This window comes from Neltuma alba, unplaced genomic scaffold (genome assembly GCF_004799145.2).
Source record: "Neltuma alba isolate B1F8T4 unplaced genomic scaffold, ASM479914v2 tig00011122_pilon, whole genome shotgun sequence".
Taxonomy (NCBI): Eukaryota; Viridiplantae; Streptophyta; class Magnoliopsida; order Fabales; family Fabaceae; genus Neltuma; species Neltuma alba.
In genome coordinates, this window is record NW_021635859.1 from 65,739 (window position 1) to 81,610 (window position 15,872).

At 34.7% G+C, this 15,872-nt stretch overlaps 2 protein-coding genes across 4 annotated transcripts; one reads left to right on the plus strand and one right to left on the minus strand.

Moving 5' to 3' along the window:
- The first annotated feature begins 1,581 nt into the window (after positions 1-1,581).
- Positions 1,582-6,171, plus strand: LOC114761515 (polyadenylate-binding protein-interacting protein 12-like). Of its 3 annotated transcripts, none has more exons than XM_028950912.1 (12): positions 1,582-1,716; positions 1,814-1,877; positions 1,983-2,610; positions 2,836-2,946; positions 3,039-3,083; positions 3,177-3,249; positions 3,321-3,433; positions 3,573-3,632; positions 3,762-3,809; positions 3,907-3,975; positions 5,583-5,644; positions 5,753-6,171. In XM_028950912.1, exons 3-12 carry the CDS (start codon positions 2,041-2,043, stop codon positions 5,808-5,810), a joined length of 1,209 nt encoding a protein of 402 aa, XP_028806745.1. In that variant the 5' UTR covers positions 1,582-1,716; positions 1,814-1,877; positions 1,983-2,040; the 3' UTR covers positions 5,811-6,171. The 3 variants fall into 3 exon arrangements, with proteins under 3 accessions (XP_028806745.1, XP_028806744.1, XP_028806743.1); XM_028950911.1 differs by having other exon boundaries at positions 1,589-1,716; positions 1,821-1,877; XM_028950910.1 differs by having other exon boundaries at positions 1,589-1,716; positions 1,832-1,877.
- Positions 6,172-9,789: 3,618 nt separating this feature from the next.
- Positions 9,790-11,699, minus strand: LOC114761502 (RNA-binding protein 38-like). The gene is made up of 6 exons (XM_028950887.1): positions 11,140-11,699; positions 10,917-11,043; positions 10,715-10,832; positions 10,574-10,613; positions 10,234-10,447; positions 9,790-10,141 (listed from the first exon to the last, which is right to left on the minus strand). Exons 1-6 carry the CDS (start codon positions 11,344-11,346, stop codon positions 10,065-10,067), a joined length of 783 nt encoding a protein of 260 aa, XP_028806720.1. The 5' UTR covers positions 11,347-11,699; the 3' UTR covers positions 9,790-10,064.
- Between the last annotated feature and the right edge of the window lie 4,173 nt (positions 11,700-15,872).

Here is a 15,872-nt window from a genome sequence, read left to right on the forward strand (position 1 = left end):
CCTCCAATTCCTATATTTAATGTGAGATTTAATTAATTAATTTATAAGTATTAAAAAAAATAGTATTTAAGTTTAGTCATTTTATAATAAATATCTATGGTTTTCTTCAAAATATTAAAATATTCTTTCTAATTATGACCATCATATTTATAACTATTATTTCATAAAAATATCCTTATTAGCTAAAATTAATAAAGATATTTTGGAAAAAAAATATAAAATTTTGAAGACAAAATTGATCAATGTTTTATATTTAAAATAATTTTTTTATCTAGCTCTTGTATTCATGAATGAATGTAGTATTCAACATTAATTATTGTGTTTATTTTGGCAAACCACAGAAACACTTAAATTTTTTTTTTGGTACTTTATAAGACAAACACTGTCCACATGTTTGCCATGTATAATGCAAAATATTAGTTCTTCGATTTAAATCAATGTTTTTGTCAACATTGGCCAAACAATCTAAATCAATTATGACAATATTTAAAAATGATCCAATAAGACTGAATGTCAGATGATTATTAAAACGATAATTATAATTATAATGACTACGCCTAAATCCAATGGTGATAGAATGGAAAACCCTACTTAATCATTTTTTATTAACAATTTTTATGATTATCTGCACTAGGCAGCCATTCCACGTCATAATAACAACATAGAAAAATGATTTCTAGACAATCAAACATGATCTCGTAGTATTATTATGATATTTTAATATTATTATAAATTAGTCTACTCACTTGATACTGTATTGTTTAAATTCAGCACCCTAATTTATTTTTTTTATACATTTTAAAGGGTTTTTATTACTTTCTTTTTTGAACTGCCAATACAACAAATTGCTTACTAATTAATTAATTGTTTATTTATTTTCAGAAACAACGTGAAGCCCTAGACAACCCTTGTGCAATACGTAGTCTTTGTCAAACATGAGTTTCTGTTTGAATGTTTCAAAGAGGAGAAATAATAATAATAAAAAAAAGGCTTTACCCATAGAAAATGGTTCAACTTGAACCGTTTAGGTTTACAGTTATACCCATACATTGATTTGTCATGCATGACATAATTAAATCTTATTCAAACATATCTTAAAAAAAAAAAAAGAGTTGCATTTTGATTTTTAAATAACATCATCATAAATTACGTCCATGGACTTAAATAAATACTGCTAATTATTTTGTTTTGAATTGTAAATTTTCAATCTATACTATGCTCCAGCTGTTCAGTTTTAAAACTCTATCATTATGATATTTTAAAAAAAATAATTTTAAACAATTAAAATTGGTCTTCCTGATCCGGGAACACATGCATATAACTTCATTAAAAAAAAAAAACTCACTTAAACATTTAGACAGCCTAATGTCTCACTAAGAATTTAATTCAAAATCCTGGGTGTTCATTATTATTAATTAATGTATATTTTTGTAAGAAATTGTCATGAATGGATCCTACATGGATGTGCGTTGAGAATGTATGCATGTGCGGAAATAACAAGCATGGGCATTTGCGGAAATTGCAGAAAAAATGGGTCGATGTAAAATGGGTCTTTTATTTGTTATTGCGTTTCACTACGTTCATCGTCAAATTGGGACGTTCTGAGGAAGGTCCAAAAAGGCAGTGCAGCTAAAACGGACGATCCGAAGAATACCCTTTTGCTTTTTCTCTCTGCCCTCGCTCTCTAGAATAATCATCGTCTTCTTCACTAAACTAGTAAGATAAAAACTTTTCCTTTATTTTACTGATTGCTCATCAATTTGCACAACTTTTTTTGCATTTCGTATGCATATTTTTTTATTCGTTTCTAAAGTGTTCAGACGATCTTCAGGATCAGTTTGATCTCGCGTCACTGGAAATCTTTTAGATAAGACCAGGTATGTCTTCCTTTTCGAAATTTGGTTTTTGGGGTTTTGTCTGCGTTCCTGTTTTGACCCTACTCACTGAATCACTTGACGATGAATTTCTGATCAATTTTGTAGGATAGTTTTCGCCTCAAAAAAATTAAAAAAAAAAATTTCTGCAAGTATCTCTTCGATTATGGCTGTTGCTGAGAATGTTGGGGCCATAATCGGCCCTTCTGGTGAAAATTTGGAAAACCGTGTAGTATCATCTGACTCGACTGTACCCAATGAACTGGAGAAATCGAAGCTCAAACCTGGTTCCATGGGAAATGGTATAGAAACTAATGTCCAGCCTGTCAACGGTGATCAGAATCTGAACGCTGTCTTCAACAACAAAGACATCGTTTCGGCTACTATGTCAGTCCCGAATAATAACTATAAAGCTCAGATGGCTCAGATGCGAAATGGATTTGAAGAAAATGGGGTCCAGACTCAGCAGATGGTGATGAACAATGGTGGATACGGCATTAACCAGATTTCTAATGGGGTGAGAAATGGCGGAGACGACAATGGGGAAAGTTTCAAGCGAGATATGAGGGATTTGGCGGAGCTATTGTCGAAGTTGAATCCTATGGCTGAAGAATTTGTGCCCCCATCGCTTACTAAAAATCATGGGATCTTAGGCGGTGCGGGAGGATTTGGCTACGCTAACAATTTTCTATTACAGGCTAACTATGGCAATGCCAATGGTCAAATTAACAGAAGGGTATGAATATGAGTTCATTTTCATAGTCAAACGGAGGAAATTTTAATTTCTGTTCCTGAGAGATTTTACTTTTAAGGTTGAGGACAAATGCTTTCTGAATTTGTTGAGTGCAGTTCACTGTATTGTCCTATTTATTCCGACTTCCCAGTGTCATGTTGCTGGCACGCTCATTTTATTTTTGCCCCAAAATATCACTTTACCTAATATAATTGTAACTCGTTGCAGAGGAAGAATGGCTATAATCAGGGTAAGAGAAGAATGAATCATAAGATGGATGTGGAAAAGAGAGAAGAGATGATAAGAAGGACCGTTTATGTGTCTGACATTGATCAACAGGTACAGATCATATCCTGCTTGTGGATTCTCATTTCAATTGCCTTGCTATGGTGCATTCATTTTGTGGATCATTTTTCTATGATGGCCTCTAGGTTACTGAAGAGCAGCTGGCGGCTCTCTTTCTTAACTGTGGGCAGGTAGAAATGTTTTTGCTTAGCTTACTATGTGTTTTTCTTCTTTAATAATAATTGGCAACATTACTGAATTGACTCCTTTTGTCTGGGACAAAGGTTGTTGATTGTCGAGTATGTGGGGATCCAAATTCCATTCTTCGTTTTGCCTTCATTGAGTTCACAGATGAAGGTAACATCACCAATTTGGTTTCTACATATGATGTAGACTTAGAATTTCATTGTATGATGTTATGCCTGCAGAAGGTGCTAGGGCCGCTTTGAATCTATCTGGCACTATGCTTGGATATTATCCCGTGAGAGTGCTGCCTTCAAAAACTGCCATTGCACCAGTTAATCCAACATTTTTGCCCAGGGTAATGGTTTTATCATTTCTTAGCATATGCACTTTTATAGCACTCAAAGTCATGATCGTCACTTTGAGAGGATGATTGACCAGTGTGAGCTAACAGTGTTTCCCCCGTCCTGGCTTTGTAATGTTGTTATATTTCTCAGTCTGAAGATGAACGTGAGATGTGTTCAAGAACCATTTATTGCACAAATATCGACAAAAAGGTAGTTTTGGGTTTAGTCTTGGGGTAGACTTTTGCAGAGGACTACCACCGGCTCCTTTGATTGGTTCTTTTTGCATCACATGCCTCGTCCATGACTCATTTTTTTTTCCCTTCCTTTTCATTGGTGCAGGTTACTCAGGCAGATGTCAAACTCTTCTTTGAGTCTCTCTGTGGAGAGGTTTGTAGCTTTTCATGGAAATGAGATAGTTTCTTTGTTTTTTAAGTGATTTTTTTTTTTTTGGTATCAGACCTTTTCTATGATTTTGTTCATCTAGGTTCATCGATTGAGGCTTCTTGGTGATTATCATCATTCAACTCGGATTGCATTTGTTGAGTTCATGATGGTAATTGCCCTCTCTCTCTCTCTCTCTCTCTCTCTCTCTCGATTTTTATTGTTCATCTGAATCAACTATGGCGTACTCAACTACTCTTATCAGTTTCCATCACTGGAATCCTAAACCTCAGATTGAGTGTTACCATGTTTTTGTTGTTCATTGTTCTTATGCATACTATTGATATTGATATCAGCTCCCCTTCAGCCTCCCCCTTCCAAAACAGAATGAGCAAACCGTCCTGCTCACTTGTTTAAATTAACATACCTATCTTCACTAGATTGTTCAGTCAAACTATTATGAATCATGTTGATCATGGAACATCATTTGGTAAATTTGAGCCAATCTGTGAGCCTGAGTTCTGATGATAATTTTTTCCCACAAACTAAAACTGCTTGTTTTACTGACCTGATAAATATCTTAGTTTGCATCTGATTTATCATTGATGGAAGAATGACGATTGCTCTACTGATTGTTCATTCATGTAGTGTGACTGTGTGGACATCACTGTAACCTGGGCGTTGTGGATGAATTTATTGTTTGTTTGCATGTTAGTTACTTGCCATTACGGCATTTTTTTTTTGGGGGGTGGTGGGCCTTAATAATGTGGGATGTGCTGGACTCAGAGTTGTAATGAGAGCAACTTGAGGGGGAAGGTCCTATGAGCCATGAGGCAGTTGATGGTTTTTGATCTGACAATGAAGCATACCCTTCTACCTTAGGATCCAAATGCATGAATTCAGTTGTTGATGCTTAATTATTAATTAGTGTTAATTTATAATAGGTTTTAGTGTGATGCCTTGGCAATGCTTTGTCCGTTTTGCAAATTTCTCTTAAGGTGCTAGTTTATTTCCGACATTGACAGCACGATGACACTTGGGCTTCCTTGATAACGTACAATTTCAAATCAAAGCATTTAGTGGTGATAACTCTTGGTTTAATTGCCTGTCGTCAGTTTGTGGCCTCTCGTGATTACCTGTTCTTGTTTCAGCTTGATTTGAATTTGAATTGGGTCTTCTGGAAAAGCTCGCTGGAGCTTAATTTGAACTTAATATACTTCTTAATTTTCCTAGAAAATTATATTTATAGGGATGGATTTTCATAGAACTGAAACTTGCTGTCATTTATATAACCCAGTCTTGATGGGGCCAATGCTCGGTCATGTGCTTTCAGCTGTACTAGAGCTTGCCCTGAGTTGCTTGTCTGATGTGGTTGTTTCAGTATAATATATGTATGTATTTTTTTCAATATAGTTGTCACACATTCAGGTGTTGCTTGACCTAGCTTCTTTTGTATTTTTGGGTTTCTGGATCAGCCGAATAGTTAGTTTCAAATTTGGGTTTCTCATATTTAATGATACATTTTGAAGAATTGGTTTAATTATATGCTTGTGGTCCTGGACTGGTCTTTCCATCCCTTGCGAAATTTGGTAATGCAAGGAGAGTTTAGTTGGTTAAAATATCTTGAAATTGTAAGACCATAACGCTTTTATTTACTACAATGTGCTTATGTCTTAATTTTTATACCTCCCCTCAAGTTTAAATTTGGATTACTATACTTTTGTTATTCTCCCATTCCTTTTTTGTTGTCTCAAGTTCTTCCTTGCCTCAATATTGCAGGCTGAAAGTGCAATTGCAGCTCTGAACTGTAGCGGTGTGATTTTGGGGTCACTGCCTATCAGGTCAGATTCACATATTTCTCTTTGATTTCAACTGTTGTATTATTTTTTTATTAAAAGAAATTAAAGAAAGCATCTCTTATTATATCTCTGCTGCATTTTTTTCTCCAGGGTAAGTCCATCAAAGACACCTGTCCGGTCTCGCACGCCTCGTTCTCACATGCACTGAGTCATCCTTAATGCTGGGGTGGATTGCTGCTGAGAGAAGTATTTACATCTATATATACGTAGAAACAGATATATCCTAAGGCACTGCCGGTGTTCTGTTGATACTTTTGTCCTGAGTCTTGCAGTAAGGTATCTACTGTACCTCCTTGGGGTTGAGTTATTTGTTTAGCTTGTAGAGTTGGACGGCACTTCGAGAATCTAGAGGGATTAAGTTATGATGCACAATGTGTTGAGCAATGGTTGGATGTTTCTAGCATCTGAAATTTCTTGTAAGAAACTTGGTAGTTGTAACAAACCTTTGGTCCTCCTGAGCTAAACTTTGTTCACTTCGTTGTCTACAAAGTTGTTTGGACATTTCTGTTGCTCTTTTATGCCATTTTGAAGCAGTGGCGTACTATACTCCCTATATTCCCGTAGCATAGCTTAATCTTTGTTGACGTGCATGAAGCTGGTATTGCTAATGGCTGCTTGCGGACTCTAGTTTTGGTCAATCTAGTCCGCAAAAAGGTAAATAGATCGAGGTGATCAATCGATAAAAAAATTTCTGAGCTGATGGAAACTTGTTAGAAGTGTGTCTCAGATGGCAGGGATTCCCGAAGTTCCAATTTTTTCGGGTAATCCTTGAGTTACAATTTTGATGAGCCTGTATTAGTTCATTGCACTTGCCAACTAGGTATTGTATTGCCTCTAAGAACTTCCCTTGACTACAACCGGTTTCGCCGCCCATTTGGCAGCCGTTGGTACCACGTTGGTACTAAACTGGTGTCATGTGATGAGCTTGGTGGAGAAGGAAGCCACCTCATTTGGATTTTGATTGAATTCCATACTCCTCTACTTCCTTCGTGCATCATATCTCTGAAACTTGTTTATTAGTAAGATTGCTGAATGGGGAAGATTCCTACATTGCTGGTACTTCTGTGGTATTATGGATTAATAGTGAAGCGAAAGGAAACCAAACAGAACGTTTTGGTTTTGGCATGCGCACGTCTAAATCCGGGGAGAACACTGTTTGAATGTCAGCTTCTTCATTTCGGGAAGATTCATATAGAGACGAAAGATTTTTATCTGCATGATTCAGTCTTATCCAAAATAGATGGTTGCTTTCAACGTGAAAGCAAGTCAGTTCACACTGCCTTTACGAGGGAAATTGAGAATTGAAAAGGAGAAGAATGATGAGGTGACGACCTGTTGAGTGATGACGAATTAGCGGACGCCACGAAATTCTGAATTTCTGGTCACTGAATGTTAGGTCTAACCACAAATGTAGCCTCATTTTCTCATCCTTATCTTCCTCACTTTTCTTATGCCCTTTTATTTTCCCAAAAAAGGAAAGCAACAATTTCTTAGAAGATCTTGATTTATTTTCCTGGAATAAATAACCTTTCGTTTAATCATAGAACCGGTGAATTGTGTGAACAGATTTTTCTTATTTAAATTTAAATTTTACTAATTTATGGACTGAAGTGTACGTTTCTTTTTGGTCGTAAATTCTTCAGTTGCAATGTAACCTGTTCAAAGAATTAAATGTGCATTAAATGTCTTATTTAAAGAAAGATGCTTTTAAAGGGGAGAAAATGTCAGCATTGTTTTAATGAAGGTAGTGGCGTACAAAGTTAACAAAATTAAAGTCAAGGTTACATGATAACCGTTGGGATCGGGATCGGGAGGAGACAGTGTCGGGGTGTAGAAGTGGACCTCCAATTGGTATTTATTGGCTATTAATTCATTTTAAAGGATATTGAACTATTTTTAGTCGACTTAATCAGGAGTGGACAGGCCAGGTTTTTGGCTAAATAGGTCAGAGCTTGTAATGAGAGTTTAAAGCCTAAACCTGTGTACAAGTTTTTTTTAAAAAAAAAAAAAACTCAAGCTTAAGCTTTCAAAAAGGCTAACAAGTATAAAGCTTTTTTAAAGATCTACTTATGATGTAAGCCTTTAAAAAGACATTAATTTTCAAGTTTCGAAGGTTACAAATAGGCTTTAAGCCTACTAACGCCTATATAAATTAGGTTTTTGTTATACTTAAAAACCTAAATATTTTAATATATATTAATAATAAAAAAATTAATCAGGTTAAGTTTTCAGGCTTTCAGGGGAAGCTTTAAAATTAGAAGTCTGGCCTATTTACTTGAAAAGGCCTCTAACTAAGCCGTAGGTCTGACCTGTTTGCTAAACAGGTTGGGACATATCATGTCCTTATTAGTCTAGGTTAGAAGCCTCTAGTAAAGGCCTAGCCTATTTTCATCCTTAAACAGGCCGGGACATATCATACATTTTAAAGCTTTGATTTTTTTAAAAATAAAAGTATATTTAAAATTACGAGTATATTTTGTGTCATTACTTTTTTTCCTGCAATATACTATAAAAAAGTGAGTAGTGGGAGGTGAGGAGTTTGATTGAAAATAGAAGGCAAGGAAGCGTGTGGAGAGGGGAGAGGTAGGTAGTAGGTTTTAGTGGTATCCCTCTTAACATTTGTCGCTGTGCTATTAATATTATTATATTTAAAAAAAATTACAAAAATTAGAGGTGTATTTGTTTTACCACAATCAATTTAAACACACAACTTGTAATGGGAGAGCACATAATCTAATCTAAACACGGCCGATAGTGTTAATACAGGAGCAGCTAGCTGTCGACAAATATGAACAAATATTATATTTAAAAATATAATATTTAAATTCTCGTTGCACTTCACATCAAAGTTTTGAAGTGTTGGCTGCAAATAAAATTATAAGCTTCCTTTTTCTTTTTTTTTTTGCCAGAAACAAAATTACTGATTGAATAATGCACAAGGATGGTAAATAGAGGGGACCGTAATTAGTAAGCAGGGGAGGTAATAATTGGGGTTATAAGGAGTGGATTAGTTGGTAAGGGTACTTAATTAGGAGCATACATTGGAGTTGACCAGTGGTTCATAAATTAAACTGCACCACCAACACCAATCTCTTTCATGTTATTTTATTTGCTGCTTCCACTGTTCCAAAATCTCATCTCTATCTTTCTAATTCAATTACTCTCTACATTTTTCTTTTGGATTCTTCTTCCATCAATAAAGCCCACTCAACACCTGTCTTCTTCAGTTCTTCCATCCTTTTTTTTTTATTTAATATTTCCTTTCAAGTTTCTCCATGATATTATTATAAAAAATATACTACTTCCTATCGTAATTATAAGATCTCATTCTGCCTAATTATAAGACCTTATTTGAACAAAATCTTATAATTAGGACCGGAGATAATATATTGCACACAGTTCATTATTAGTATCACCCTTGCATTTTCTCTCCCTTTATCATATTTACAGGTGCAAATTTTAAATTAATTATCTTGCATACATGATTAAAATTGAGTTAGGTTAAACATCTACCGATAAAATTACAACAGACTAAAGTCTGTTAATAATAATTAACATTATCCAGATTTTTAAAACCTTACGTGTGTACCGATTTAAAAAAAAAAAGAAAAATACGAAATGAATATTATTCACACATATAAAGTGCTCATCAAAATTTTTATATCCTAATTCGAGCAAAAAAATCTTCTCGTATTGACTATTTCGTCCACAATTTCAACTCAATTCAAACGATTATCAAAAGCTCGTGAAATTTGAAATAGGACTCAAGAAATAAGTGCCGCTATCCCCATCATTTCATGTGAATCGTTCAAATTGAGTTTAAAACTGTCCATTCTATGTTTCAATTTTAATATTTATTTTAAAACAAGAATATAAAATTAAAATACGTTTTCAATTATTAATTTACAAATAATTACGATTCAATGGGGGGGGGGAATTTAAATTCTAACACATAAAAATTAAGTTCTCCCAAACCCATAGCGAAAATCAACCAAACCGTTAAATATAAATATATGTGTCTGTATATATATCTCAGTTCAGACATTACTGTTAAGACTCAACTCAATTTTTTTTTTTTTAATCAGCAAGACTCAACTCAAAATTGGATCTTGAATGGATAACCTATAGAATGCAAGACAGATATATAGTGACCCCAAAAAAAAAAAAAACCAAAAGTACGAGATGCAATATTTTCCGAACTATAACAGTATGACCTAACAGTAACCTCATCCTATTCGAGAAAATAGAAAATTGAAGAACGATCCGTGTGTATCCAGACTTTTAAAACAAGAAAATATCAAGAAATTAAAGGATGAACAGGAAAAAATTGTGTCTCATTCAGGGAGTAACCCTCCCACTTGAAAGAAGCTATGATTTGATGGAACCTGTTTGTCACTAAAGCCTAATCTGAAGATTTGCGTTCAGGGGACGATCCTGTCTTGGTTGCTGCAGAAGCAGAAACTGTTGCTGTGACTAAACCTGCATCATCATTTCATCCGTGCACAAATCAAACTCAGATTAGGCAAAACATAGTAGGAAAACAGAGGAATTTCATTAACTTGATACTAAACCAGAGGTGGGTATTGATGGAGAAACTGGAATAGGTTCTGGTGGTACCCCAACAACTGCCAACATTTCCTGGGGTGGTATTTCAGAGTACTGTGTCTTCTTCCCCATTGCTTCTTCTGGGAATCTCCTTGAATTACTTAGCCCATAAAATGGTTGGTATATTGCTGGACGCCATCGAAATGGAACCTGTTGTCCTCCGTAAACATTATAGTAGTTCTGCACAGAAACAAAACAACATTAAATAAGATCACGAGGTTGTCAGGTGATTCAAAGAAAGGACAAACGCGTATTGAAATAAGCCTTGGAAATTTTTGACTGGTTACATATTTGGAGCAAACTAACCATTGCATAGATTTCTTGTGAGGGAGGATAACCGGGATACCTGAATAATAACGTTGAAGAAGAAGTTGATAATGAAGTTACAGTAAGATGTAGACAAATTTGGGGGAAAGATTCAATTGCACGTATAGATTGAGTACATACCTGTAGGGTGGTGGAAAGGGAAAAGTGTAATGGGGTATGTGTTGATTGTAATATGAAGAGGTCCCTTGAAATGGGATTGGTACCATAGCCCATGAACTGGGGTTGAATTTCTCGGCTCCTGCAAATTTTGAGAGTGGAGAAGAAAACTTGTTAGCCATTAACAAACATGGTTTAGTTCAGGTGAATATATCACAGATTGAACCTGCGGTAGATGGGTTGAATTTGCGTGCCCCAAGGGCTGCAAGATTACAGTTAGCCCTCCTCGCATCAATCAAAGGATAGGGATTCTGACAAGCTCTTATTGCAGAGTCAGGATCCTTAAAAGTCACCTGAAAGATCAATACAAACGCAGAGATTAAAAATTGAAAGAAAGATGAAAGAGGTAGAAGAAGTGATGATATATATATATATATCAGTAGGCTTACAAAGCCATAGCCTTTTGATGCTCCAGTGTTTCTGTCAGTGATGACGACGGCCTCTGAGATCTCTCCAAACTGCTCAAAATAGCGTCTGAGAGAGTCTCTCTTAGTCTCCCAAGCCAAGCCTCCGACGAAGATCTTTGTATAAGTGGTGTCAACAGCTGGTTTTGCATTGCTTGGATTCATCATCCTATTCTGCCTCGGCTGTGACATGTGGTTTAATCTCAATTCACAGAGCCCTTGGAAAAGGAAACTAACAGGATCCAGAAAACACAGAGCAGTAATAAGAGTAACAAGAAGAGAGAAAGTCAGAAGCTTTTGGTTGGCTCTAAAGCATATGAAGAGAGAGGGACCAATTCAAATCAACCCCACAAGGTATCTTCCATCAACATGTCGTCTTCTAGGTCTTTCTATCAAAGAAAACCACTCGATTTCGGTGTTGATAATAATTCCTCTGATTCTGCAACAAAGATTCCCTTGACTAGAAAAAACCTGATAAAGGGCAGAAAAAATATAGAGGAGACGAAAAGCAGGGAAACGGAGAGAGAAAACCCAAAGAGAGGAAGAAAAGAAACAGCTTCAAAACGGAAAATAAATATCATTAAAAACCCCATTATCTACACATAGCATGATGTAGAAGAGCAACTTTGCAAGAAGGCAAAAGGACAGCAGTTCTGTAGGAGCAAGTAGAGGAAAAGAAATTATTAATTGTAAATATTTTTTTTAAAAAAAATTGAATGAAAATCTTGCTTATCCGCGTTGCCTTTTATGTGGGAGGCCATATCAAAACTTTCCAAAGTGTGAATGGGTCCAAAGATACGTGCCTTGCTGTATTCAACTCTCCATCTTCCTTCCTCCGTTGAATTGCATCACTGATATTTTTTTTCTTTAAATTCATTAAAATATTTTCATTTCGTTTTCCATTCCATTCCATTATTTATATGGAAATTTGTTATGCTTAGCGCGTCGAATATTGATTAGACCCCAGTAGGGGCGTTTCCTTGGACTTAAAAAAAATCTTAAATCCGTTGACGTCCGTTCCTGCAACCAGCATGTTCGTGTTCATGTTCATCATCAATCATGAAGCAATCCGAAATCTTAATCTGCCATATTATAAAACATGAGAACGTGGGGGTGATCTAGCTGTTGCTTGCCCACAGTCGCACTGGTTAGTTATGTGTCTGTGTCTTTGTCCCGTTTTACAGATTCTCAGATGTAAGCTCGATTTCTTTAAATAAATATACAGACAGACAGACAGATGCCGACGAAGGAAAAAACATCCTCGTACGATTAAACTTTACTTAGTTTTTTCATTTAAAAAAAAAAACTAAAATAGTATATTTGGTTCTAAATATAAGAGCCCATTTGATTTTTATTTTGATCTTAAATATAAGATCCCGATCTACTTCATCTATTATATTTATCTATTTTTTAAGGTAATTTTTGTAATAATAGTAATTCTAGCCAATATCTTTTGATTAATAAGGACATTTTAAGAAAGACAATATCTATTTATTACAAATAACTAACTTAACTAGTTTTTTTAGTTTATTCAAATAAATTAATTGACATAAATAGTAGTTGAGTCATTTCTCGAAGAAAATAATGGCTAAAGAGAAGAGGGGAAAGTATGGAGGAAGAGGGGGAGAAGGGGGAACAAAATATGTCAGTTACTATGTATAGTCAAACATACAGGAAGATAGATCGGATGGGTCTCTGCGAAATAAACTTAGTTTTGTTGAGAGATATATTATTGTACTAACTTTAATCCTAAATATAGGATTTCAAGCTACTTTTCTTATCAAATTTATTTATTTTTTCTTTAAGTATTATTATTATTTTTAACCAACAAACTGTCCCTATATTACATGTATTTAAAAAGATTTTCATCAATAAAAGTTAATAATTAAGAGTATTTTAAAAAACTAATATAAATTTGTTACAAATAAAAAACTAAAGTAATTTTTTTAATAAGTAAAAATTTGTAGCACAAGTATTTGTATGCGATAAATAATGGTTTGTTAATAAAAAAAAAAAAAGAAATCCAAAATCATAAATAAACTTGTGGATACAGGAAGGGAGGATGGTGAAGAAAGACAGATAGGGTACATGGATTGATGTCTCAAATCATTAATTCCTATTCCTATTATTAAAAGATTACTACAATTTGGTTCAATCGTGGGGACTAATGTTTTCTTTTCTGCCTAAACATCATTATATTTAATATCACAAACACATAACCAATTATATATAAAATAAAGGGCATGACTGAAGCAATCCTTAAAAAGACATGGGGGTGTGTGTGTGTGTGTGTGTGGCATTCACATCTTTTTTTGTTTAGACGGTGAAGCACAATCATCAAAGTGCACAACTTGTGTTGTGCATCATGTCCCCACACTCACAATAATATCTTGGAAAAACAGGAAAAAAATGTCATTTCTTCTTTTTTGTCATTTTTTGCTTCAAAAACATGATAATGAGAGGAACGCGGTAGAGTTGGATATGACAGGCCCATAATAACGATCTATGAATTGGGCCTCATGCCCTGATACTTTTTGTTTGGGCCAACATGAATCGATCCATCATCTTAAAAAAAGGAAGATGCTTTCTACTTTTTTGGGCCTAACAAACTGCTCTATTCCAATACTCCATCAAAATATCTGAATTATGTTTTGTTTTACAAGTCTTGTAAATATTTGTGAATTGAGCACAGCGCTGACGGAAGAAAAAGCAGGTGAGGAAACAAACTTGCGTACGAAGACCAAAATGCTGCGAACAGATTTCCATGCGAATGCTTTTTTCTTTGCTTGTCGTTTTATGTCTTTGATGTCGTTCGGCGCTCTCATACAATGCAAATTCACACACGTCCATTGACACTTCTTTTTGTCACATTTAGTCTAAAGCATCGCAATTGATAGGCCTCTGAGTTTAAAGAGCTTTTCGTTTTGGTGATTGGAATTTGAATATGTGAACTACACTTGAGTGAGAATATACAAAGCCTTCACGCTAATCATTCTACTTTGGAACTTTTGCCTTTATCACTCTCTGACTAATGAGAGATTCACTGAACAATAGCCGACCATGACTTTTATAACACTAGCCTAGCCTCACACCACCTGAAACTTCTTGTACATTTTCCTCTATTCTCAATATAAATAACATTATTTACTTCTTGAATCTAATTTGATGCAACGCCAAACAATTTGCCGCTTAGTTTTGATGGGGAAAACAAAGATCAATCACAAGCTAAGGATTGCCTTGACTAAAAAGTTCATTCTCTAGGATTTTAATACTCAGTTCTAAGGCCAAGCATCTGAACGCAATAATGCAGTAAATTTAAAACTAGCGTACCAACTCCAAATATCACATAAAGGTTTTCGCCAACAATAATGCGGCCTCGCACCTTTCCCTGTCCTTTTGTTCCTTTTTTTCTTCAAAAGAAGCTGTTGTGTTTTGACTCGGACACACACACAAATGCCACTTATATAATTTTAATACACGTCTTCCTCCTTTCACTATACACTGTCCTTATAATTTTAACTGAGCAAATTTGTTTGCCCCCCTCCCCTTATCACCAATTTCAAACATATAAGTACTTCTCCGGTCCTACATCTAAAACCCTTTTTCTAGTGTAATTTACACTACAAAAAGATTTTATATTTAGGACCGATCTTTTTTATTTTCACTTTTTAGACGGTTTTCTCCGTGCCTTTTCATTTTCAGATAACTAACGTGTAACTCCAAGTGCCAAGTTATGATCCCCCAGATGGCTCCAGATCCAAAGTTGATAGCTTTATATATATATATATATATATATATATATAACTCATTGCTTGATTTTTATTTGGAGTTTTTACAAAGGCAAATTACCCATAATTCCATGGAAGAAAATTAAATACAAAGAAGTCCTTAAAAAAAACTCAAACTTAAATTAAATACAAAGAAGTCCTAAAAAAAACTCAAACTTACATATTTACAAGTCAGGTTACGTCATTTACAAATTAAATTTGCAAAAAATAATTTTTTTGAATTATATATGCATTTGAGTCTCTCATTCGAGACCTATAGATTTTTTTTTAGAAAAATATATTAATTAACCTGAAGACCCTCACCTATGGCCATGAAAGATTTAAAAAATTGTTCATGCAAATAATTCATTTTGGAAAAGCAGAAAACACCCTAAACGCCATAGTTTATTGAAATTTAATCCTGGCCACAATATAAATTATTACTTTAAAACTAGTTGAGGGTTAGGTCCGTTTTGATGTGAAACGAGGAAGAAGAAAAAAAATAAGAGAAAGAAGACCTGGGAGTCAAACATGAATAAACATTTAACCAAAAGGAGCCTTTGTGGATTTAGAAGATCTCTGTCTGTTCTTTTCTTTCCAACTATGATGATGATATTCTTAACTTGGACCCCAAGGCTTACCCTAAAGCATTTGAGACGCAAATAGAGACTTGCTTTCTGGTTTATTAACTATTACTATATGAACACTTAACCAGTAAAGGACAGTGAAAGGTTTTTGTTATTGTTCTCTCTTCGGTCCATGTTAACCCATCGATCAATTGTGGATTGAATCTTCGGAGTAAAAAATGTTGGAATGCGTGACACCTGTTACAATACTTTGATTTTGATTTTGCCTTCTAATACACTCCAAATATTGTAGACCTGACAAGTACACTTGTCTGTATTCGTAGTTTGGAATAGTCCCATTATATATAATGGATCCATCTATTCC

Excerpts from the sequence above, each read along its gene's own strand:
- LOC114761515 (XM_028950912.1), top strand. The coding sequence starts at position 2,041 with ATGGCTGTTGCTGAGAATGTTGGGGCCATAATCGGCCCTTCTGGTGAA. Across the intron at positions 2,611-2,835 it reads ATGGTCAAATTAACAGAAGG|AGGAAGAATGGCTATAATCA; the intron begins GTATGAATATGA and ends AACTCGTTGCAG. Across the intron at positions 3,633-3,761 it reads GCACAAATATCGACAAAAAG|GTTACTCAGGCAGATGTCAA; the intron begins GTAGTTTTGGGT and ends TCATTGGTGCAG.
- LOC114761502 (XM_028950887.1), bottom strand. The coding sequence starts at position 11,346 with ATGTCACAGCCGAGGCAGAATAGGATGATGAATCCAAGCAATGCAAAA. Across the intron at positions 10,614-10,714 it reads CCCTTTCCACCACCCTACAG|GTATCCCGGTTATCCTCCCT; the intron begins GTATGTACTCAA and ends GTTATTATTCAG. Across the intron at positions 10,142-10,233 it reads TCCATCAATACCCACCTCTG|GTTTAGTCACAGCAACAGTT; the intron begins GTTTAGTATCAA and ends ATGATGATGCAG.